Source organism: Falco naumanni, chromosome 8 (genome assembly GCF_017639655.2).
Source record: "Falco naumanni isolate bFalNau1 chromosome 8, bFalNau1.pat, whole genome shotgun sequence".
NCBI classification, from domain to species: domain Eukaryota; kingdom Metazoa; phylum Chordata; class Aves; order Falconiformes; family Falconidae; genus Falco; species Falco naumanni.
This window is the reverse complement of record NC_054061.1, coordinates 44281550-44306345: the sequence shown is the minus strand read 5'-3', so window position 1 is coordinate 44306345 and position 24796 is coordinate 44281550. Positions and strand designations below refer to the sequence as shown.

General features: G+C 36.8%; 1 protein-coding gene across 11 annotated transcripts in view; it reads right to left on the bottom strand.

The window, feature by feature from the left end:
- MYO3B (myosin IIIB) overlaps positions 1 to 24796 on the bottom strand; it is a 207275-nt gene that overhangs the window by 124433 nt on the left and 58046 nt on the right. For all 11 annotated transcript variants that reach the window (XR_005829438.1, XR_005829436.1, XR_005829437.1 and 8 more), the window contains one exon: positions 9979 to 10044. Coding sequence is in view for 7 of the 11 variants with exons in the window: in XM_040604665.1 (XP_040460599.1) it covers positions 9979 to 10044 (66 nt within the window). In the remaining 4 variants the exon portion in view is untranslated. The remainder of the gene's footprint in view (positions 1 to 9978; positions 10045 to 24796) is intronic.

Sequence of the window (24796 nt, the reverse complement as noted above, 5' to 3'; positions counted from 1 at the left end):
GAATTGAAGAGTGTATGGCATATACACTCTCCTTTTGCTCTGAAGCAGCAAAAGTGTTGACACAGTCACTTCTAGAAATTACTCCTTATTATGTTTCAAGTGCCAGTACCCGCTTGCAGCTTCGTCACAGTACGTACTGTGGGGTCAGTGCATACTCAGATATTCAGTGCCAGTTTGGTGTATCACAGGCCTGTTGTGATGAAGTGTGGGATGGAGAGCTGTCATGTGACATTGAAAAGACAGTCATCATGTTTCTCTTCTTGGTGCATATTCCTTTGTCCTAATTCCTCTCTATGTAGACAAAAATATTCTGAGGCATAGTTACATGCTTAGTTTCTACACACTGTGGTTTCAACTCTGTTGCTTCTAGTGCACACTGAATACGTGCTGCTGCTGTTCTTAGTCAATGTTACCTGTAAAATAACAATTCTTGGGCCACTACCTATGTGCTAATGAAAAATGATGCATCAGACTGCTAGTGTCACTGCAGGTGTTCTGTAAGGTATCCTCTCCTACACTAGAAGCAGTATTGACACTACACTACTCTTCAGAAGAAAATAGTTTAATATAGAATTATCAGCTCTTACGATGGCTAAAGCCTGCATGAAGATGAGCATTATCACAGTGTTTTCTACTGACCTCTACCCTGAAAAGAACTATAATGTGTGAAAAAGTTAATCATATGGGTGCCTGAGTCCAAAGTTGCCAGTACATTCAGTCAGGAAATGTATTCCATGTAAAGGCCACAAAAAACAGAAATCAAGAAGTAATACACAAAAATCCAGCAAAAATAACATCTGAAAGAGGAAGAGTACAGTAACAAAACAGCTTCCATAATGTCACTTATCAGAAAATATTCTTACTTAACGCAGCCAAGAGAAATCAGAGTATGCATTGTACAAGTGAAAAACAGTACTAAGAAGTCACACAGCCACACTGAAGGATTTGTTTCTGAGGAAAGGAGAAAAGTAAAATATCTTCAGGTGCTCACTTGAGCATCCGTTTAATACCAATTTGGACAATCAGCTTAGGCACTGTCAAACATCAACCATGCTGCAATTACATATAAAACCAACAAATGTGCTGCATCTGCAAATTAAGCCAATTTGTTTGGCCAGTGGAAATTATTTAAAATAAATTAAAAAAAAAGAGTGGTGAGACCACCTTGCATTGAGCAAATTCACTAGCAAATCTGCTACAAGATGGGTTTCAGATAAGGTATAATGAAAATATGATTGTATTTGGTCTGCTATCTTTTGGACCTAAAATAATGGGAAGTAGTAGTAAGTACTCTAAGTAAGTAGAGATTGAAAAGGAAACAAACATTATACATGTTTGCCTTGATGAAAGTCAATCCATTACCTAATTTGAAATTCTAGTATCTTCCATCATGCTTTCTTAGCTGAAAATTAATTCTCAGAATTCATTAGTGTCACTACATTAAACATAGGTTGGTCGTAGCGATTTGCTGCAACCTCGTAGCCAAGCTCCTAAGCACCGTTTTTATTCTGCCACAATTACAGGCAAAGATGAAGCATTTATTAGCAGGGGATAAGAGCAGACTCCCATACACACAGGCCCATCTGAGACAACCTCTATAAAATTCACTGGCTGCTTGCACTTGGACGATAACATTGTTGGAACTGCTACATCTCAACAATGTAAACTGCTGTTTTCCAAGTAGCGAATCAGACGACTGAAAAGGAGAGATATTTATCAGCATCCATGAGCTAATATTTACTAATGAATAAATGGAAAGAACAGAATTCATAAGAACAGCAGCGGTCTGTCTCCTGTGTGTTCAGAAATAGAAAACAATTACTAACATCATTAACTATTGCAGCCAAACCTAAGTAGAGCAGCAGCAGTTATTTCTTTCAGAAATTCTCTTTCATCAGATCTATCACAATCTATTTGGCCAGTAAAGAAAGTACTATAAAGTACTTTCTTTAAAAATAAAGAAACCAAGCAGCTCCAACCCTTACAGCTTAATTACATTATGATTTATCTCCAGTATTTTGTTTTCCTCAATTTTATATTTTGTGAATGCTACATTTTCTGATTTCTCATCTGCTGGCAGTGTATTGCTGGAACTTATTTTGTCTCATAAACCCAATATCCAACCAGACATCTAGTCACTGTTTGTCACCTACATGCACTGAAGATGCATAGGCTATTATTTGGAAGAAATTATGACTGTACATTAGACTCTGTATTAGAGCTGGGGAATCCACACCACAGCCTCTGGGCAAGAGAGATATGAAGTCTCCAGTCCGTTCAACAAATGGTTAGATAAAGCCCTCATTGCCATCTCTCCAGTCCCTATCTCTCTGTCATTCCCTGGTCCATCACAGTGCTCTTCCCATCATCTGCTCCTCCACAGCTCTTTACCACTATTCTCTGCCCTCCAAGTACTGCTTGCACAAGGACAAGGACCTGCTACCTAGCAGTGAGGACTCTTTCCAGGACTTTCCTAGTGGGATAGAAGAGCTTGTCAGGGTCTCGAACAGGACTTTAGGTCCTGAAGGTAGAGATGGCTCAGCCAGGGATCTAGAATGGAGATTTCCCAGAGGGAGAGGAGAAAGAGTAAGGTCATACTCTCTTGATCCTCTTCCTAAGTAAGGAGAAGGAGGTCTCTAGGTTCTGAGTTCTTTATTTTGTGTTCCACATAGTTTCCCAGCTATACCACCAGAAGGTTGTTTCACAGTGGAAGATTAATGAAATCAAGAGCATGACCCCAACTGGGTTGACCCCCTTACTTAGAGAAATGGGAGAACAGCCACTGCCAAGCAAGACCATCTAGGCCAGGTACATTAGGTCAGAAACTTTCCAGTGAAGAAAGAAAAAATAACAATCTCTGAGATTGTTTTTAACTGGTTAAAATGCTTTGTTCCTATCCATCACTCTGACTGTTCCTCCCACCTCTGTACCACATGTAGCTGTGGCAGACACTGGTCAGTCACAAGCAGCAGAAAGGTGGAAAAGAAAAAGATGTTTCATTAATTATGTTTGCAATAATGATGCAGGGATATGCCTGCTTCCCTGAAGCTTCCCTGCTTCCCATTCCCAAGCTGGCTCATCTTCCACTGCCACAGGTCACTCGTTGGCAAAAATGAACTAAAAAACTGTGACAGCTTTGCCAACAGCATTTCTGTTTTCAAACCTAATTCAACAGGACATACAGGATACAAATAACCTTATCTTCAGAACTACATATAGTTGCCCCTTTGGAACAAGCAAACGCTGAGCACTAGGGATATATATATGTAGGTTAAATAGGTCTCCTGTCTTCGACCAGCATCCCGTGATAAATAACAAGGATTTTACTGTTCCTTTTGCTATAATTATGTATCAGGATGAAAGACTGAATTTATGACAAAGTACTCAATCATCACATGCATAATATAAATTCTGATGGTGAGAATGCTTTTATATCTTTATTGATCTGCCTTTTGGTAGCAAATGCTGTAAATTACTAATATTCCCTGACAATGAGAGAAATACTCTTGACACTGAAATGTCACTAGCACCTGTTTTTTTTTTTAATAAATCTTCTTTCAGTTTAATTTTTAACATCAAGTACCATATAGTGTAATTTAGAGCTCACATCTGAAACATAAAAGGTTCACTCACTGAAATTGTAAAATTAGGTGTTCTAAATAGCTTTATCTCTTCTAAAGCTTCAAACATTACAAGAGGTTTCTCAAGCCTCTTTGGGCTGAGTAGACACAACAGTTTATTCTGGCTCCTACACATGGTTTAGAGAACAAAAAATGGAAACTCTATGGAGTAGTACCCCTTACAGTTCTTAGAATGGGTCAAACTGCTCATGTTGAAGCCCTTAGAATTTTACCAGAAACAACAGAAATTCAGTCAGAACAATTCTAGGGAGCATCTCAAAACCTCAAATACATTTATTTATTGCATGATGAAACTGGAGGGCTTCTAGCTTTTTACCAGGAATGGGACTGCTATACTTCTTTGGCCTGTCCTTGAAGACCCAGATACACAAAGAGCCTTCAGAACTTTTCACAACTGAAGTTTTTTATTAGAAACCATATGTTTTGCATTGTACCAAACATTCTCCTTTAGGTATCTATCCCTTTGACACTGCAGCTTGCAGCTGATTTGAGGTGGTTGGAGCACAGAGAATGTAGATCAGGAAAGCACAGTGTGATGCTGACAGTTTATTTCTTATACATCTTATGTAGCTGAAAAGACAGCTAAGGACAGAGATATTTTTCTTTCCTTTGGTGTTTAGTGCATTCTTTCCTATCTTCCAGTACATATGGACAGCCACTAAAAAGGCAACTGTAGATCCACTGTACCATAATCACAAAACAGCTGGGAAAAGTTTCCTGCTTATAGACTGTTAAGCTGACTGCCTGATGCCCTCTGCTGTGAAGCCCCAAATCCAGCCATGCTCTGATGTCTTCGTCTGAACTAATGCACAAACACCTGGGCAGACGAGATAAAGTTAGTTCATCTGGTTGGGAGTCCACAGGCTATAACATCATTCTTCCTATTACTGTGTGCCAGACCTGACCTGTGCCCCACAGCCCACAAGAGGACAGCAGGCACATGGCTGCTTCCTGGGGCTTCCCTTAATCTAAAACTACGCTGGACTGCTTCATTACCAGCTCTGCTGTTGATTATTGGATGACTTTGAGCAAGGTGCCCTTCCATCTCACTTTCTTCAGTTGTAAAAGAACAAGTGGAACTCTTGTCTCTATTCTGCAAATACAGATGACTCAAAAATCTACCGGCAGGAATAAGGCATTACTATTCTACTGTTGCTTCATCAGTCCAATGGGAAGGTACTATTATCAGGCAGAAATGCTGGCTTATTAATTGGTTTATATTTTTTGCAACTCCAATTTTTACTGTTTTCCTATTTCTATACTTCTGCCTTTCATATCATCAAAAATGCATTCCAAACAAACCTGGATCATCTAGAACACATCCTTTCTCTGGAAAATGAGAATGATTTAACTGTAAGGAATAACTCCACCCCTAAAACCAGACTACTACAAGATCAGCACAGACATATTGCACTTCACTCCTGCCATCTTCCTTACTTCCTTCCCTCCTTCCCACCTAGCATCTTAGTGTTCATGTCTACCACTTCCATCTTACTGTCTCAGTCTTCTGCTACACTGTCTTTACTTTTACCAAATATTATGGAAGTGAAAACGGTGTAGTAACAGGTGGTAACATCCTGCCCTTACATTTCTTTTCAAGTAAAGCAGAGAAACGGCAAACATTAGCTATTACAAAAGGCTTTCTTTCCAATAAATGGTTAATAATGTTAGAGCGCCAGAAGCATCTAAACTTTGAAATAAGCTTATAAAGCATCCCTGTGAAAAAGCAATAGGCAGATACTACTTGAGAAACTGAAATACTGGCACTTAATGACACCAGGAACTTGAAGAAGGGAGCAAGGAAACTTTGTCTCATCAGACATTTACTTCATATGCTCTGTCTGCAACTTTAATATTCTGTTGAGCACACTATTCCTAGAATTACTAATGCTTCCCAAACAGACTTGTCACTCTACCATGGATCCATATCTTTCTCACTGCACTACACTTACTCATGTTTACAATTGAGAACAGAAGGCCAATAAACCCACAAACCAGGGGAACTGGGGGAAGAATGAGATCTTGATACTATGACATTTGTAAAATCTAGCACAATTGTTTACAGGGTCAGGACTTCAAACCTGCATGGGAGTTTCTCAAGTCTACCTAAAACTGCATTTTTTTTACTACCACTGCTCATTAGAAAGCTGAAGATAATTGTATCCATTGCATATGCCAACTCAACCGTATAAAAACATCTCATGCAATACTCAGAAGTGGTGGAGATCTTTTGTCAGGTACTATAATTTAGTATTTCAAGTTCATCTGTAGAGAGATTCTCAGAGTCTACATCAATGATTAAAATGTGAAAACTTACAGATTTGGTGGTAACCTTACACATCACAATCTGTATACCTTTCTGACATTTGCAAACCTCTTTTTCTTCTTAGATACAGTGAAATTAATGAGTTATGTCAAATGCATATCATGTTCTCAGGGAAAGAAACAGTAAAATGTTCTTTATGTAATATGAACAGAATGTCACTAAACAATTGCTTAGATTGTGAAAAAAAGCATTCAGAGAAAATAAATCGAAATGGACAACTTAAACCCCATATAAACTAGATGATCTATTAATTGAATAACTCTGAATGTAGAATTATCAATATGAAATTCAAGCTTGTGAAGCTGTGCTTAAACTGAGTACAAAAAATGAGTTTAGCAAGACTAAAAGTTGTGTTCATATTGTATTTGCAATGGCATTGCCAAAATAAAAGTTACATTCTGATGATAAATATGACCATACATCCTTTAACTTCACATTCTGACTTAAGTACTTCCTGAATTTCTTAATTCTTTAATTCCCTCCAGTTCAAGAATGACTATTTAATTCAAAGAACCATAATAGCTCATCATTGGTTAAAAAAATTTAAAAGGAGAAAGTCTGTCCCTGGAGATACCATTGCTCATTTTAATTAAAATTACATTTTGTGATGTAATGTAAATGAAGGTTATTGTATCCTTCTGCTTCAAGAACATATTAACTGTTCTATCTACCCCTAGAGACCAGTCAAGGTTTAAAGTGCCAAGAAAATTATTTGCAGCATGTGAGATAATTTTAGTGAATAGGGTTTTTTTATTCCTTTTAACATATAGCCTGTATTATTTTATAACACATTCTGAACCACTGTATGTCTAAAATGGTGGTGGACACAAATTGTTATCTTAAGAGAGTGGAGAAAAAAAGAAAAGCTTCATAAACATTAATGGGCAATATATAGAGTGAACTCTTCAAAACTGGTAGTTTATTTCAACATAGAAATAAACATAGGTAACGTGTATTATTTTTAGGAGCCAATCCTCCAGCAACTGAGGTAGTTGTTTACATGGCCCTATAGGAATGGTAAACTCTATTAATATGTATATAAACAAAACATAATTAATTCTTTCTTACATTATGAACAGAGTAGCATAGTTCTTCATGGACAATTACAGTAGTACAGATAAACAGGTATACACTGAATTTTACTGACTTTCAAAAATATGTATGTGCTGTATCTCATTAGATACCAAATACAAAATTAGGCTGCTGCCAGAGAAGACTTGGCAGAAATCGTGTCTTGTCTGTATTTTTTTAAAACAAAATATCTAACTCAGATTAGTTATCTCATTAAAAAATCCTCATGAGGACAACATATTGCAGCCTTCATTTCATGTCAAGGTCAACAATGCTGGGAATAGAAACATAAATTCACCAAGCTAAGAATTATCTTGACCCTCTCTCCATTCAGATTTTGTAAATAATGCATCTGACTTTAAAATATGCTACAAAATCATATCTCTTGGGGCAGCAGAATCATAGTTAACAACACAGACCTAATTTCTGAAAAATGTATGTTTTCTACTTTAACAGTTTAAAGAGTTACCTACAAAAGTACGTTAAAACTTCCAGCTCAGGCACATTGTAAATCACTATAATATGTGAGAGAACACTTATAAAAAAATGCCTCTTGAGACAGTGGCATTTCAAGGGATGAGAATGTGGGGTGAAAAAAACTACAATGGCCATATCTGGCGATCTTTACACAGTAATTTTATTTATGCCAACAGAACTGAAGTCAAAAGTAGCTTAGTCAAAGCTGCATGCTCGGCTTTTGTCAGTACACAGGTCTGGCCACAACTTGAACCAGATAAGCTTGTTATGCAAATGATGTTAGCCATCAGGAAGGAGACAGATAATGAAATTATTCGAAAGCTAACCACTCATCACAAGGGTGACAGAAACATCAGGCAAGGTCCTAACATATGGATAAAAGGCAGTATGGAATTTATACAATCACTGCTTTTAATTTATCATAACTAAGCTGTCACAAGGTAGGCATCAACAAATGCATAACTAATGCATATAAATGAGCCAATTATCAGTAATGGCTAAAAGGTTTGCAGTTGTATGAGCCAATGTTTCATTATTTATTTTTTTCTAGAAAATCCACTAATGTAAGTCCAAGCCTCCATAAAAACTATTGTAACCTTTGCATCATAAAAACTCTACTAACGCATGCCCAAGAATGAAGCAATGTCAGAGAATTCCATTTCAGTGTTCTCTTAAAGGTAGATATAAAACCAGCATATTTATTATAATTATTGCATTTCTCCATGTTAAGAGATGGCATACTTTCTTACTTCATTGTGCGTATTACTGCAAAAATGAAAAGGCTTGAGAACCTGCAGATATTGCTGGTGAGAGGAAGTAATTAAGCAAAAGTAATTAAAAATCAATGTGATTAAAAAGATGCGATTTGAAAATATCAAAAAGCCAAAGGACAAGATTAAAAACAAGTATAGCCATAAAGTACTAACATCTGACTTTTTATGAACAGGGCATGCTGAACTAAAGGACTGAACAAGTGTTAAGAAATGTTAAACTTAAGTTTTTGTATTGTTCTCAAGCTCAGCTCAGGAGAGACTTCTAAAAAGGAAGATACCAAGAAAGAAAAACCTGTATAACAATGCTGAAGGTCAATGCACAATGTTTTGAGAAAAGAATGTAAACTTATTTACCAGGTGCACTGATTGTCTAAAGCACAAGTGGAATATAACCTACCAGTGCTTGAGTCCCCCAGAATACAGGCTACAGTCCATAAATACTGTAAAAACCAAGTTTTCCTGTAACAGAATGGAATTCATCCACCACCCAGTGACTTCTGTAATCAAACACTGATTCTGCCATAGATCACAATGTACACTTCTGTGTAAACAAGGACATCTATTACGGAGAAACACAACTTGGGTTAATCTGCACTAGAGGAGTGTGCTTCTACTTTTACTGGAAGGGATTCGGAGTTATGTTGCAGTAATGACAGTAATGGCCTTCCTCTATAGACCAACCATTACGGTGTACCTCACCTCCCTGCCTGATTAAAGAAGGGCATAGTAAATAAGAATATTTTTCATGGATTATTAATAAAATTTGCATCAGCCTTTCTATTTTTAACTTCTCCTAAAACGGGAAGACATTACCACACAACTGACTGAAAAAGGTTTCACATATAGACGTTGTATGCCTCCACAAGGAACTAGATACATTAAGGAACAGAACAGATGCAAAATGCAGGCGTGCGTATTTTCAAACCTATCTTGAGAAGTCAGTACTGAGGAGTGGTGTTCAAAGTATTTGGTTATTTGACGGATGTAAACTTCTCAAGGGTTTGATAATATTGTTCCCCATGTTACACAGTTTAGGCTGTGATAGGTCACAATGAAATACCTGAAGAATCCTAAAAATCACTCGTAGAAGTTGCTGTTAAGACTTTTTAACATAATGCTAGCAACAACTAATTCATGATTTCTTAGTTTCACCATAAAAAGAAAAAAGTAAAGCAAAAGCATATTTTAGTTCAGTGACAGCTGCATCCAGAAAGTTGCCACCATCTAGGTAACATACTCTTGGTACAACTGGTGCTCAACTACATATATTGGGTATCCAACCTACTAAATATTAGTGAAGTAAAAAAAGGCAATTATTTTCTCTCTTGTCTTTCAAATTCTTATTTTAAGTTGACCAGCACATTTTCACTAGCCCTTTTTTCTCCTTGACACAAGATTTCACTGCAAAACCATCAAGGAAATCAGGTATATTTATAAATCTGTCCCAGGTCCATCAAAGTCAAGAAGCAAATCAACTAAGGAGTTCAGAGAAGCTGTGAAGCAAATTACATTAAAAAAATCAAACTGTATTATATAGCTTTCAAAAAGCAAAGCATGGTCTAGAGTCTATGAAAAGAAAACTGAAGTTAAAAACCTGCAAAAGTAACGACTCCATGAACAAATTATGTTCTCAGATTGACACACGTAGGCCTTGCTGGACAAGCTGTTTTTAAAAGAAAATAAAACTCACTGTGAAATGAAATGGTTGAATCCTCTGCACCACTCCTCAGGATGCAGCAAAGTAGGAGGAGGATTCCTGAAAAAATACAAAGTTTTGGGGGTTAAAATGTTAATGTTTCTGGGAATTATCTCACAGATAGTCAACAAAGATGATACTGGTTCCACTAGGGAGAAAATGATCATCAAGACAGTAATGCTCAAACTGTCTGTGTGTCCGCTCCAGATGCCTGTTGGGTCTTTCTGGCTGCTGCTTATTCACTGACAATTCTCTTTTCATGTCTTTCTCCTTTTATGTCAATACCTTTGAAGTTGGTAGACAGTATAGCTCACAGTGTGCTTCACATTTCCTTTTCAATTCAGCCTGACTCAGGAAGGATCAGCTGAAACTGGAATATTAACCTAGCCTTCACACCACTTTAGCCCTTTACCCCAGATCACTGATTCTGACCAAAACTTCTGAAAGTATAGATATCTTCATCATAAGAACTATCAAGATGTTGACAATCTGCAGAACTTCCAGTCCAAATTTCAATCTGTATTCAGTTTGGATGACACTGTAAACTCTAAAACTGTAAAAAACAGATGTTATTTTAAAAGCGACCATTAGTGGACAATATTTTTACATTACATAGTAAGAAGACCTTCCATAAGATCAATCTTTTAAACTCTTACGGGTTCCATGTTAGTTGGCATATAGTAAGTTTCCTCTCTATTTGTTCCTGTTACAGTTAAATTATACAAGCATACAGAGCAAGGCCCATAGGTCATATTAAGTGGACCAGATTTAAAGTGGACCAACCTATAGCAGGAAGTGTTCACGAATCACACACTATATTATACTGTTGTCTCCCAGAGGTTTCTTCTGCAACTTAATACAGGTATTGAAGTCTATTTAACTTTTTAAGATTAAACCTGTGCTTTACGAAACCTTGATGGCTTGTCTTTTGCTGAATTTGAGGGCTCAGTGCAAAGGGTCAAATATTACTGAACTGGCAGGAAAAAAACCCAAACAGTAAGACTCACTCTACAACAGAAACACTAATATTCTGGATTGTAACATGAATCATCTTGTTTGTATTGGAGCCACATTTCACAGCATGACAAGGCTTGGAAACGTCACAAAACAAAAAGGTAAACAGCATAAACAACATAAATTAGTGCTGATCTGTTTAGTACTCTTGAATTTTTCATCCATGTTCATTCAAAGAGTAGTTCCATTTAACAATTACCTAATAAGAAAAACCAAACAAAATGGTTTAAAAAACCCCAATTTACAATGTGGCTTTGTAATAGATGGACCATTTTTGTTCATCTGTATTTACTGAAAGCAAATGCAGTCATCTAATTTCACTGCAGGCTGACATGTTTTCTAGGATGATTACGTTATTAGTTTTTTATTACAGAAGACTCAGGGAACAAAATTTTCTTCATGAAGTGAAGAAATCCAGAATGTTTGAGATGTGCATTACTTATCAAATTTATCATTAGAAAAAAATATGAACAGTTATAAATGACAATAATGTTTCAGGGTTGTCTTTCATTTACCAGGCTTGTATGTTCATGTACATCATAGAATCTGATTTTTTACAAGCATAAAAAACCACAGAGAAGTATTTTTAGAGATACTCCCACAAAAAATCCCAGCATCAAAGAAAGGTAAATCTAAAAAACCTCTTTCTCTATAATGAAAATAGTTATCAGTCCATACATCCTACATGCATGAACTCTGCAAACTTTATGGGATAGCCAGCTGGGGTTAGTATAGGTTTTTAGTCTTTATTTTGCAGGAATGGCACTCTATCTGAGAATTTGGATTCTGATAAAACCAACTTATTGTACTGCAAAGTAAAATATTTCTTTTTAAAATTACACCAGCACTGTCTACTGAATATTTGCTGTGAAATTTTGAATTCCACTGCAAAGTAATTTGCTTTTTCAAAAGCACAGTTACTATTAATGAAATATGTAGTTTCGTCTTTTCTGTTCACAGTTTTTAAAGTCTTTCTATGGTGGCAACAATGGAGCTCACAAAACGCATATGGTTTGGAGGCTCTATTTAATACTCTCACAAGGATCTTTTTTTCAAAAAGACACAGACAATTAAATTAGTTGCAGATGTTATGATGGAAACAGGTGGAATTTCATCACAGAAGAACAGACCAGCAGAGCAGATGTCTTTCAGGAAATACACTTAGTTATTTGTGGGTTAGTGATTGGTGGATACAGTCATGTTTTTAACCACACAGAAAATGTTTTGTCCAACAAATTACTAAGCTACCAAGACCTCACCAACAGCTACTCTCTTAAGAGGTGGCTGAGCATGCCATGTACCAAATCAACACAACCATGGAATCTGTAACTCCACAGATGTTTTCTTGAGCTTGATACTTTCATATTTGTTGACAGAAGATACTGTTATTCTTAGTGCCTTTGTAGTAAAAACATAGAATTAGTGGTCCTCTGTACTTATGTCACTAAATCAATGCTTCAGGTACCCCATCTACAAAACTGAGCTGATAAACATGACCACAACCTTAATTCATTAACACCTGTAAAGTGCTTGAAGAAATATGTTACATAACTACAAAGTACAAAATCGGCTCACTACTTTCTGGCATCATGTCCATAAACAATTTCCAGAAAGGGCCATAAGAGGGTCAGCTTCCTACCTTTGCTTTGGCTAAAACATCACCAACTCTTTCATGGTGACAGCAGAAAACACTTTTCCATGGCACCTCCAGAGGTAGCTTTCTGCAGTAAGGACTCAACCTCAAGTTCTAGGGTAACACAAAAAGCCAGATGTGCAAGGGTAGCTCACTTTAAGCTTTTTTGTCAGCACACTAAATGCAACACATGGAGTTCTATGGCTTTTGTGGACTTGCATCTGCCAACATCACTAGATTTCATCAACACTGGGCTGTTTCTGCTGTACTCTGAACACATTCACAGAAAAACTAAAAAGCTACCTCTTGTTAACTTGCTGACAGAACTTATTCTACCCTTTTCATATAAAACTGGAATGCTCTGCATGCAACCTTTCAATCATCCCTGCCGCATATGTAAGAAGCTGAAGGACAATATAGTCTTATTTTCTACTGTAAGTGATGGAAATTTTGAGTAGATATGAATATTATTGCAAAAAGTGGGTATAATTGGGCTTGCCTTTTGAAAATGTCCTCTTTTGATGCAAGATGAGTAATCAACCATTTATTTCCCAACTTGTGTCTTTCCTCCTTTAGTTCTTTCTATAATTCATAATTAGTCACAGAACTACACGCTCTATTTCCTTAGGCAGATGCATTGCTCTTGTAAGGAGTTTTTCTACCCTTGTATTCAGTGCTTTGTGTGGTCATACTGATGCTGGTTTTTACTGGGAGTTTTACTTCAGTGAGGACTGCAGGATTGAGCCTGTACAAGACACCAACATACAGGAGCACAATGTTCCTCAGAACATGAAGACATTAGCAAGCTTATCAAGCAAGAACTGCTGCTGAATTCTGAATGATACACACACAGTTATGTGCTGGAAATATTTTAATCTGTCCAGCCTTATGTGTTCCCTGTCATTCAGACTGCCTCCAAAGTCACAGCTGGCAAAACAAAATCGGTCATTTTACCACAATAAGGCCAATGATGCAGCTCAGCGAGCACCATTCATCCTTTATGTTAAGCTGTGAGCCTAATTACAGATCACAGATAATAGATATTTGCTGGCAACAAGAAAACAAATATTTTCATCTTAAAATACTGCTATGATTATTTTTTTTAAAATGGCAAATGCATCTACTGTTTTTTAAACTACTTCAGTAAACATAGCCATACATTCTATAAACAGATATCAAGACAGGGCCTCCAATGACCAAATTGCATCATCAGCCTACCACATTGTTTCTAGTGAGAAATTAACAGATGAACATCCAACACCTGTCACCATGAACAGGCTCTGGCAATCACAGCCCCATACACACATGCTGTGAATTATTTTTCCAGCATAGTGCAGAAACAATAGTTCTGCTGACAGTTGTCTAGGTTTATACATAGAAAGGTCATACACAAAATTTAACCATTCACACATATTTCAAAAAATAAAGTGTAACTGCCACAGAAAAAGCACAAAGTCAATGCATAATAATGAGATTTCCCTAAAAAAGGTTACATAAACCAAATGGTTTCTATTAAAATACATGAAAAATTGACATTAATTAATACCTGATAAATTCTCATACAAGTTTAAAGGCCTGCCACTCCAGAGCATCCCCACCTTGGGTAATCCTCAAAAAATAACCAGGCAATTCTTGACAGGGCTCTGACACTCAGTTTGTGGCCCATTCAAATCAGTTAAGAGGTTTCCACTGATCTGAATGAAAAATTCCAATCCTAAACACTAACCCATTCATCTGTCTCCTACTAAAGGCTACTCAACTCTGACTGACTTCAGTAACATATTTCACCAAAGTCAACTCAGCAGGAAGCAGGGTACTGTACTCAGCTCTGTAAAATTTTAAGATAGAAACTGTAGAGTTTAGGTGCCTGCAGGAGTGGAGAATCAGCACAAAATCCTCCAGGTATATGGAGGCAGGCTTCTGAAGTTGCTTTTTAGGTCAGTGGAAAGCTGTCATCAATCTTAATGCTGCTGCATGAAGCCTCCATGGTTGAGAACCACAGCAGCACATTGCCTCAAAAGACCAGAAGATCAGAAAGAATACAGGATCTACAACAAAACTGGAAACAATATCAGAAACACGGCATCTAAGCAAAACAACTCCAGGTCTAAAGGAACGGGCTGCCCAATGAGTTGATCTAGGGGACTCCAAAGGCAATTGAACATCCTTCCCTCAAAACACCTGGAATTGTGCAAGTCTTGACCATACTGGGCACCAATGTCCCTTAGGTCTTCTTAACCAGATCTATAAGCAAGGCATACCTGTGCCCATCCAGCCTACAAGGCATGAACCATATATTGAGACTGTATGTACCAAATCACAGCATATGAGACTGCTGGAAAAGGCAGTAGCTCCTCACATTATCTTCAGCTTCTTAGGGCTCAGTAGTTACAAAATAAACCTTTCTCAGGCAAGGGAACAGACTAATGCCAGATCATAGTATTCTACCTATACAAGTAGGGGGCATCAGCAAAATTACCCTTATTTGGTGAGAATGAAGGGTATAATACACCCTAGGAAAAGATTCGAGGGGAAGGGGGGAGAGGGAGCATGGGAGAGGGAGCGTGCTCCTCCCAAATTCACTCTCCAGGCACCTTCTCACCAGCAACTGATTCACTTCTAAACAGTTTCTCCTTTTTCACTCCCCCTGCTTTTTCTCTGAAAGGACTGTTTTCCTTGTGAAAATGTCTAGTTCAAAACTGTTAACATACAACTTCAATTTCTTATCTTCTGGAATATCAAGGGCATGTATCTATTCAAGTAACATGTAAGTGAGTGAATTCTAACAAGGATATGCTGCTTTAAACAACCAAGATCAAAACCTACCAAGGGAAAAGAATCGGTTAAGATGAAGCAGAACACAAGACATTACTGCCTCACTGCTGAAACAAAAATATTCTTCTCGCTTATGTATTTTACTATCTTTTAATTACAGAGTTATCTGACATTTCCCTCTTTATTGGAATGGATGCTCTTTATTTTCCATAGGTTGTACACAACTACTGAATCCAACAGCATATGCTAAATTTATATTGAGTTGAAATTTAAACAGACAATTATAAGTAAAAGACTGTAGGATCCTAATTACTTGAAAGGGTCAAGGATACCAATCCACTTTTTAAGCTTTTTTTTGTAAAACAGGGTCTGATATAGTAAAACACAAATTGGATATCTGTTTTCACTCTTTCTCAGAAAAGAACTATGGCTATATATCTTGTAACACATAAATACACATTTTCCCTGTTTTGCTTGTGAATTTAAGTGACTACTTATTTATTTTGCTGCCATAAGTAGGTGACTTAGCAGATTAACAATGAGATATGGGCTCAGCAGCAAAACAAATACAAATTCACAAATAAACAAAGTGTCAACTACCTCTTTAAAACACACTTAAATCAAGATTTATTCACAAGTCTCCAGGCTTAGAATATTTCATCAGCCAGCATAATAATGAATAAAAAATAAATGGTAAAAGGTAGTCAGTTCCAGAATTACGCACAGATCTCCTTTTGATTTTCAAGATTCACTTTATGCATTGCCAAAAGAAAAGAGCTTCAGGAAGAATATAAAGAGGTTGTCAAAAGAAACCTCCTAAGAAACCTCCTTCACATGAACAATCCTGTGTTTCAAAATGGTATATATCTGATAAATTAAAAGTCACCTTTAAAGTAATGAGTACAGACAGAAATAACGTGCTAAGCACATTAAATTGTTTTGAAGGTCAAATAATAACCTTCAGAAAAAGTATTAAAACAAATCTGTTATGTAATTTTTTTACTTCATACAGACAGAAAGAAAATGGATGAAGAAGTATTGCAAAGTGTTCTGCTTGGGAACATCTGGATTATCTTTGACTTTTTCCCTTGAACATTGCAATTCACAGGCCACTGGTTTCAGTCAGATTTGGCAGCTGTAAGGTTTCATTAGCCCTTTTCAGGACTCGACAAGGCATCATTTATTTCTGTCATTTACTCTTCGGTTTCCAGTTTCACTTTCTGGCTTCACTGAGACAGAAACAAGTATTTTATTTCAGAAATATTTTTGGATGGAGGTGAAAACAGGACAGCTTTGGATTCCAGTGGTCAAGCCTCAAAACAAATATTTATCATAATTGAATTATAATTATGCTTTGTCATCTCATTTATTCACAAATGTTTCAGAGATCTATAGAGGCACTAGCAAATTAACAGCAATTGAAACAGAGGAAGTAATAGTAGAGATTTTTATTTATAACCAGTTCACATCTTTACTGCAATATAGTATTTTGCTTTTCTATTAAAACCATTGCTCTGTGAATTTGCAAGGCAGGAGAATATCAGTTGCCAAAGAAATAAAAATGGGACAGTAATATTTCTGTGCCTGAGTGAAATACATATGGTGTTGTCTAGACACTGCACTTCTGTAGCTGGAATATTAAATACTCAACACCATGTATTTGTAGAACGGTATTGGAAAGTAAAAAAATCTGTTAAAATCTAAAAGTAAAAATCCCATAGATAAAATTCTAAGGGCAAGCCCTGAATTGTGTTTCAAACTCCCACTGTACATCAGCCAGTTTAAGAGACCTGAGTAGTCCACCTGTCTGAAGGCACTGCCCAGTGGAGCAGATCCACTCTGGGAAAGCTAGAAGTTGTCATACCATGGTCAGTCTGCCAACAGGCTTCATATTGTCCTGGACACACAAGGGTACCTGTATTTTCCAGTTGGCTGAGACATGCCTTTTGGGGCCCTTCTTTCCATGAATAATAAGACATTGTCACTATATTACTCCCATGAAAAAGGGGGACTTGCTTCACAGAACTACAGAAGTGGTTTTGCCACTTGTGCTTCTTTACCTTCATTTCTTTGTCTGATCAATTTAGCTCTTACTTTCGAAGAGGAAGACACCTTCTTATCCTTCTATTTCACACAGGGAGCCTATTCTTAGTTGAGGCTCTACAGAAATACAAATAAACCTAACAGTAACCCTGTAAAAGAAGTTTATTACCATATGCTTGATATGGCTGGCACAGAACATGGAATTCAATCATTACGCTTGATAAAAACAAGCACTTAAACTCCGCATTTTCAACAGGAAACAAGGATTACTCCTTATTTGTACTTTATGACTCAAACCCTGCTTACTGTTTTCAGTTTAGTCTGGTTCATAGCATTGTAAAAACTGATATTATTCTGCTAGCCTTACCAGTCTGGTTCAGAAATGAATACTTACAGAGGGAATACATTAGTTAATGGTGGCATATTTCCAATGGACCATTAGGAGGATCATTATAAAAATTCTGAAGTAATAGACTGCATAAATGCTGAAGCATAAAGAAATGTACAAGAGGTGTAAGAGGACCATTTTTTAAAAAAGGAATTATCATTTAAGGTAATATGCCTTCTGAGCATGAAGACTACATGTGGAATGGAATTTATTTGTTCCCTATCCTATTCCATCCAATAAGCTTTATTCTAACACACTTGAATTTTTGTCTGCTTTAAAAAAAAATTGTATGACTTAGGAATCCCTGTAGATTGTAACTCGAGTGAAGACTAATAAACACAGTATGATAAACACAAAGAATTTATTCATTATTAAAAATGTCCTGTGGCAGCAATTCAAATAAAACCTTTCTAATGCAGAACTAAATGACAATGATATCAAGAAGACCATATCCCAACAAGCCTGTAAGATGCTAACTTAAAACTCATGCATCTCTTGAAACAATTGGGCAAGCTGTGGAAAATACCCTTGGAAAATATTGACTCACATAAGCTAGGGTATCTAGGAAAGGATGAAGGTAGTCAAAATAAATTTAAGGCAAGAAATGCTAACAGTGCAAGTAATGTGTAACAATGCAATTAGTGATGCATTGAGAGACAAAAAGACCCTACAAAGCTGAAATATTAAAGCATCCTAGAACACGTGAAAATCAAGAGGGATAATTTTTTTGAATGGAAGATTCAACCAGTAGGCATCAATCAGAACCATAGCATAAACAACGTATAAAATGCAGTGTTAGTAAGTGTTGAGGATACACAAATGACTTTTAGTTGTCTTTTTCTATAATAAATATTTAGACACTGAACGAGAATCTGAATCATAGCCCTGTTTTACCTTCAAAACATTAGCTATTTATGTTCCAAATAAAGTCAGGCGGTATCAACAAGCAAGCACCTATTTCCTCAACAAATCTGGGGAAAAAATGCATTTGTGTCTTTTTGGAAAGACTGAAATTTTCTGGCATCTAATGACAATAAGACGATACAGTCATGTCTTTCCTGCTTTTTTCTGCAGTGCAGAGTTCTGACACAGCTCTACTCAGAACCTCCCAGCTGAACAGAACAAGAAGTTAAAAGTTTCCTCAAAAGGAGCTCCCACAAAGAGCATTTACTGTATGTTTGAGTTGGGTGGACACTATGTGCATCTGTAGAATCTTTAAAAAGTTGTAATAGGTTCTGTAAGATTTGAATATCAATACAAGAAACAAGGAAATAATAAAAAAAAACCAACAACACCAAACCAAAATTTTAAAATAAACCAGCCAAGAAGTAAAATATATTTACAGCAATAAAAATACAGGGTGCAATATGGAACACAATTCTTCCTTCCTTCCTGAATTGCCTCTCAGTAGTTAATTATGAGGTGATTATATACATGTTGACATGACATGAGCACTCTATTTTAAATAACACATAGAATGGGTAAACAGAGAAGAAAATTACACTTTCAACAAGTCAGATCTCTGTTTTTGTTCCAATGTAAGACGTTTTTTGTTCTTTTTGTTTCCCCAGACAGTTCAAGCAGATGCTGCCTGTAAAAGTCTGACGTGTTTGCATGCTGGCAACAGATCATGGATCATCAACTTGCCCAATAAAGCTATCTTATTTTAATTCAGAACATCTTTACCCAGCACTTGTTCTAATATGTGAACAGTCTGATAAGAGGGAATCTGATATAATCTATACTGTGAAAGAAGAAACCTAGAAGTTACATTTTGGCTAATTTAACCAAAATAAACTGCATAAAGCCAAATCACTTTAGTCAGCCAGGTAGGAAGATGAAAGCTGTTACTGCTACTTTTTTCCTAATGTTTTCAAAGGCTGTGGTACTGGATGCCAAAGCACAGACATAAACTCTCTCAAGAGGAGAAATGTTCTTTTCCCTTGTTGCCCCAAGCTACTGAAGCAAGGTTTGCACAGAACACATAAGTGCTCCCCTTCCAAAAGCACAAGAGCTGCTTCCCCTGTTCCCCTAGATATATCTTTTATTTTTTTACAAATACAACTTTCAGTCATTGGATCGCATTCATTTGCCATGTTGATTAAAATGCCAGTCTTAAATAGCTTATACCCATAAAGATAAGCTGGGCTATGCTCAAGTTGCCCCTAACTTTTTTTTGGGTATACTATAAAAATATTGACACTCTATTTCAATAACCCAAACATAGTTCTCTTTAAAAATAGTTACACCTCTCCTGGAAAATTCACTTGGTTTTGAACAGTTCTACTAGCTTCTTTTTCAGTCTTTTAACCTAGTTTTATACTGCTTGTACGCTTTCAATGCTATGTTTGAAAGGTTACTTATAACACTGGACACATTAGTCCAGCAATGGTCTTGGTCAGACCGGGTAAGTGAATTATCCTGTTCACTGTGTGAATTTGCCCTTATACACTTGCATGGATGCTTTTACCACAGCACAGGCTAATGCAGGCCAGAAAGGACCTCAGGAGGTCCCTACTCCAACCTCCTGCTCAAAGCAGGGTCAGCTATGAGTTCAGGTCAGATTTCTCAGGGCTTTATCCACTCAGGTCTTCACACAGCAAGTTCATTTTCAGTCAATTTTCAACAAGGATTCTTAAGTTATCATCAAAGTCAGCACCTTGAAAACCACCCCTTGAACATGGCCTTTGCTTTGTATCCCTACGTGCCTACGATCACATTTAGCTTCATATAAATACTGACACTATTACAGAACAGACTTACAGACCAATTTACCAGGCATCCATCATTATTTACCACTTTCTTCCTCCTCTTTTTCCCTTCTTCTCCATTTCCTGCCTGTTATTTCTTCAAAGAACATTACTGTAACTTTTGTGACCCTAGTATCACACAGTCATTTAACCTGACTATGTTTCAGTTTATTCACATGTAAAATGAGGTGTCTCTGCACAGAATGCAGTATTTGATGTCTTGCCTGGGACTTTTTCTTGGCCAACAGTGGCAAAAACTTGCACCTCCTGAAGGAACTCTTGAGAGAAGATGCAATACAACTGCAATCTAAATGGCCTTTCATTATCATAAAAATAAACCCACTGAAATAATTATTAACTCCCTGAATACTGTAGTTATAATGATTTATAACCAGTGTCTACTCCAATAAATATTTCTTTAAAATTTTTATGAGTTCTAACTTATGATTACACCTGTAATAGAAAAGAAATATGACACTAATTGTTAATAGTAAATGTGTAGATATGTGTAGTGCATTATTACTGCACTAATCATGAGTAATGATTAAATACACTGCATAGAATTTTAACATTAATCAAACTGATAACAGTAACAAGGAAATCAATACCTTTCAAAGCACAGCTCCTTTTCACCAAATATGTTTGCAAATAGTGTGATTATTTGTTATTGCATATTTCTGGAAATTACTTTAGAGGGCAAAGCACACGTGCATTTGGTGACTTATTACAAAAATAAAATAACAGATGCACATTCATTATGATCCTGAGGATAATTACAGCCTTGCTAGAATGTGGCTAGTATCTAAAAAGTTCGTCTTTCTTTTTCCTCTGCTTCTATCAGTCAGTGAATTAATTCCTTTACAAACATGAACATCAATATCCTATTTCTGAGAAAGGCATCTGTTTTTCAATTACATCCCATGAAAGTCTCTGGTACTATGAAATGTATGAGGTGCCTTATTCTCTCTGCAATACCAAATTATGTGAAGAGATATTTTTTTTCATGCAAAAATCGAATTTAATTTACTTGGCTTAATTCATTATAAGTGATGTGGGCTACTAAACTCCAACATTAACCACAGGCTATAAAGTATGTTTTGGAAACCTAGGGCTAATGGCTTGAAAGGCAGTTTCACTTCTTCAGGATTACACTCCAAACAAAAACAGAATTTTATTATTTTCCTTCAAACATCAAGTTCTGACTTGTATCTATAAGGTACAAGTAAGGCAAGTTGCCTCCACACTAACTGCCCTGCAAAATCATAAGCTGAATGTGCAGTAACTCAACAGAACACAAATATATATTTTGCATGTGCAGGAACCTATGAGTAAAGATGGGGGGGAGGGGAAGGAAGTGTTTGACAAAGTAAACATCACAGGTAAAATATGCAAGTTTTAGGAATGCAAATTTACACATGCATTTCTAAGTAGTCAGCTGATGAGGCTTTAACCTGAGATAGTGTTCCAGACTTAAAAAAAAAAAAAGCGCAACAACTTTTGTGCAGCCTCCCCCTCGCCCCCCCCCCCCCCCCCCGCCTTTTAATCTCCATTAATGATGAACAAGCATTATCACTATTTCATAGGAAAATACCTCTCTCTAAAAATGAGTCACACATAGGTGAGAGGCCATGTGGTCTGAACATCCTCCCTGTCAGCATTATGGCTCCAACCAACCTCACACAACTTTCCCATCACAGAGCAATTATGAAGGGGACTATGGGTTTTTCCACTATGCAACAAGGCTTTAATTCAAATGTTACCTTCCCCAAGACCCACTGCAGAAAAAAATCCTCTCTGGATTAAGCATGAAGATGAATATCATGCTACTGGCACAACCAAAACGTAAAGTTAGGCTGCCTAAGGATGTTTCACAGCCAGGTAGTCAAAGGGAAGCATTCATCCGCTGTCCTCCTCAAGCAGCACTGACTGCAAGTCTTTTGTGAACCTAGGCTACAGTGCAAAGTTTCCCTCAAGGCAGTTAGATGCGGGTACATCGTGTGTCCTCAGCTGTGGGTGAGTCCTATCCCCCAAAGTAACGAAGTGCAGTTTCCAGCCTTTATGTGCAGTCGCCCTTGGTATTTGGGGCCAGCAAAAGAAACTCACTGAGGAATTCAATTTTCCTTTTTTTCCAGTATTCAGAGAATTTAACACAGTAACTAAGGCTTCATTTGCCTGCAGCTGTTTCAGAGAAAGGAAAAAGGGGGGGGGAAAAAACCCACCCACAAACCCCCATGAATTTACACAATTTAAATCCTGAAGGACCATTTTGAAACGGAAGCAGAATGCAATTTTAACAGACCCTAAATAGTCTGCTTCACGCATGCTCACTTAATACTGAACCAAGACATTCTTAAAATTTCAGGCAGAGAAACCTGCTCTGGTTACCTTGGTGATAAACTGAAGACAAAAATTGCACATAATTGTTGCTGATGTCACCGCTCCCATTTGTTGCCAAGGTTACAGAGTACCTCAAATAATTGTGATGTTTCATTTCTAGACAGTATTGGAAGCCCATTTTCTGTTCTCGGTAAATTGTTTAGTGCTGCAGGTAATCTATCTAAACCTTATCTAATAAGGCATCAGCAGCCTTTCAGCAATGTCTGGTAATGATGTAGATTTATATGTTGCAAATGTAGCTACCTAGTTTTTTACTGAGTATTTTGACTCCCAGATTATCTCAATTATTTTTATCCTAAGAAACTATTTCCATAACAAAGTATATTAATCAATCATATAAAAATATCTGAACACTAAATGTCTTACTGCAAAGCAATATTGCATGTGAATTATCTACCTGGAAGGAAGCTGTTCTCTTGGTTGAATGGTGGAAAATTGGCTGTTAACTATTTATAACTGACTGATTTTCCCACCATCTTCAAACTCATTTTAAATGCAGAGCACAAGTGTTTTGCTGCACTAAAAAAATTCAGCCATGCTACATCATCTCCATTGCAACTTCCAGTTTACCACGCACTGTACCATGAACCTCCTTAAAACAGTAACTACTACACATAAGGATTACTCTGCTACCCTCACAGTATTATGCCTCAGGACAGCTACAGACAATACTGTTAGCCACTGTAGTTCTGTCAAGAAATGGGGAGCAGTTTTGAAAACACACTAAAACCAACGTATTTTTAGTCTACAATAATAAAAGCATGACTTTGTAGCTCAGCTCTATCCCCTAAATCTAACTAAGCCACATTTCAAATCCTCACTTCTGAAGAAGACAACAGTCAGTAGATGCCCATCCACCATCTCTCCTCCTGGATGTGTCTTTCATCACTTGACTGCTCTCAGACTGCAGGGCTTGACCTTGTCAGCATGAAATTTTCCACTGGAGCAAAACAAAACACCACTTACTGTATCTTAGCAGTCTGTTATTACTTATGCAGTGGATTTTGAAAAGTAATAATTTACTTTAGAAATTGGTTGACTAAAACAGCTTATGTGCATTTAATGCATGAAATGAACTGCATATGGAGTCACTAAAAACATCTGTCAGGCATCTCAGCTTCTACCTGGAGTTCAGAGAGGGCTAGAGTGCAACACAGAGAATAAAACCGAATATCAGAGGTGATTCTTTTTTGTTTGTTCAGTAAATGGCTGAGTTCTGAGCATGTTTATTTTCATGATTATTCATTTGAGTTTCTCAATGAATTAATTTCAGCTGCATACATTTTAGCTCTTCTGTGTTTAATTCACATGAATGTTCTAGCAAAAAATACTGGCAGTAATGTTTGCTGAAACAGTCTGTTTTTAACAAGCACCAACGAATACACATATAAAACAATAACCTTCTTTTTGTAATCGCATGTATTCATGAGAAAGCCAGTTGGAGGAGAGACTTAACGCATCAAAACCCAGCAACATACTCTGCAGACAAAGTCTTCCCTCACAGCTGAAATAGTAAATGCTTACTACAGACTATTCAACAACAAGCCAGAGCGTGAATTACTTGCTGAAATTAGGCTATGAATACATCTGAACAAAGAAAGCATCTGCAAAATACAATTCTATCTGTACACAATTTACAAAAGGGAATAAAAAGACAAAATCAGTGAGAAACAGTTGCATGTAAGTTCTGCAATAACTGAATAGCTAATGAAAAAAAGGAGGGAAATTGCACCAAGATGATTTAATTTTAAGACTGATTCTCTACTGTCTTACGTAGTGTACAAAAATATTTATACTATTTTACCACTTTCT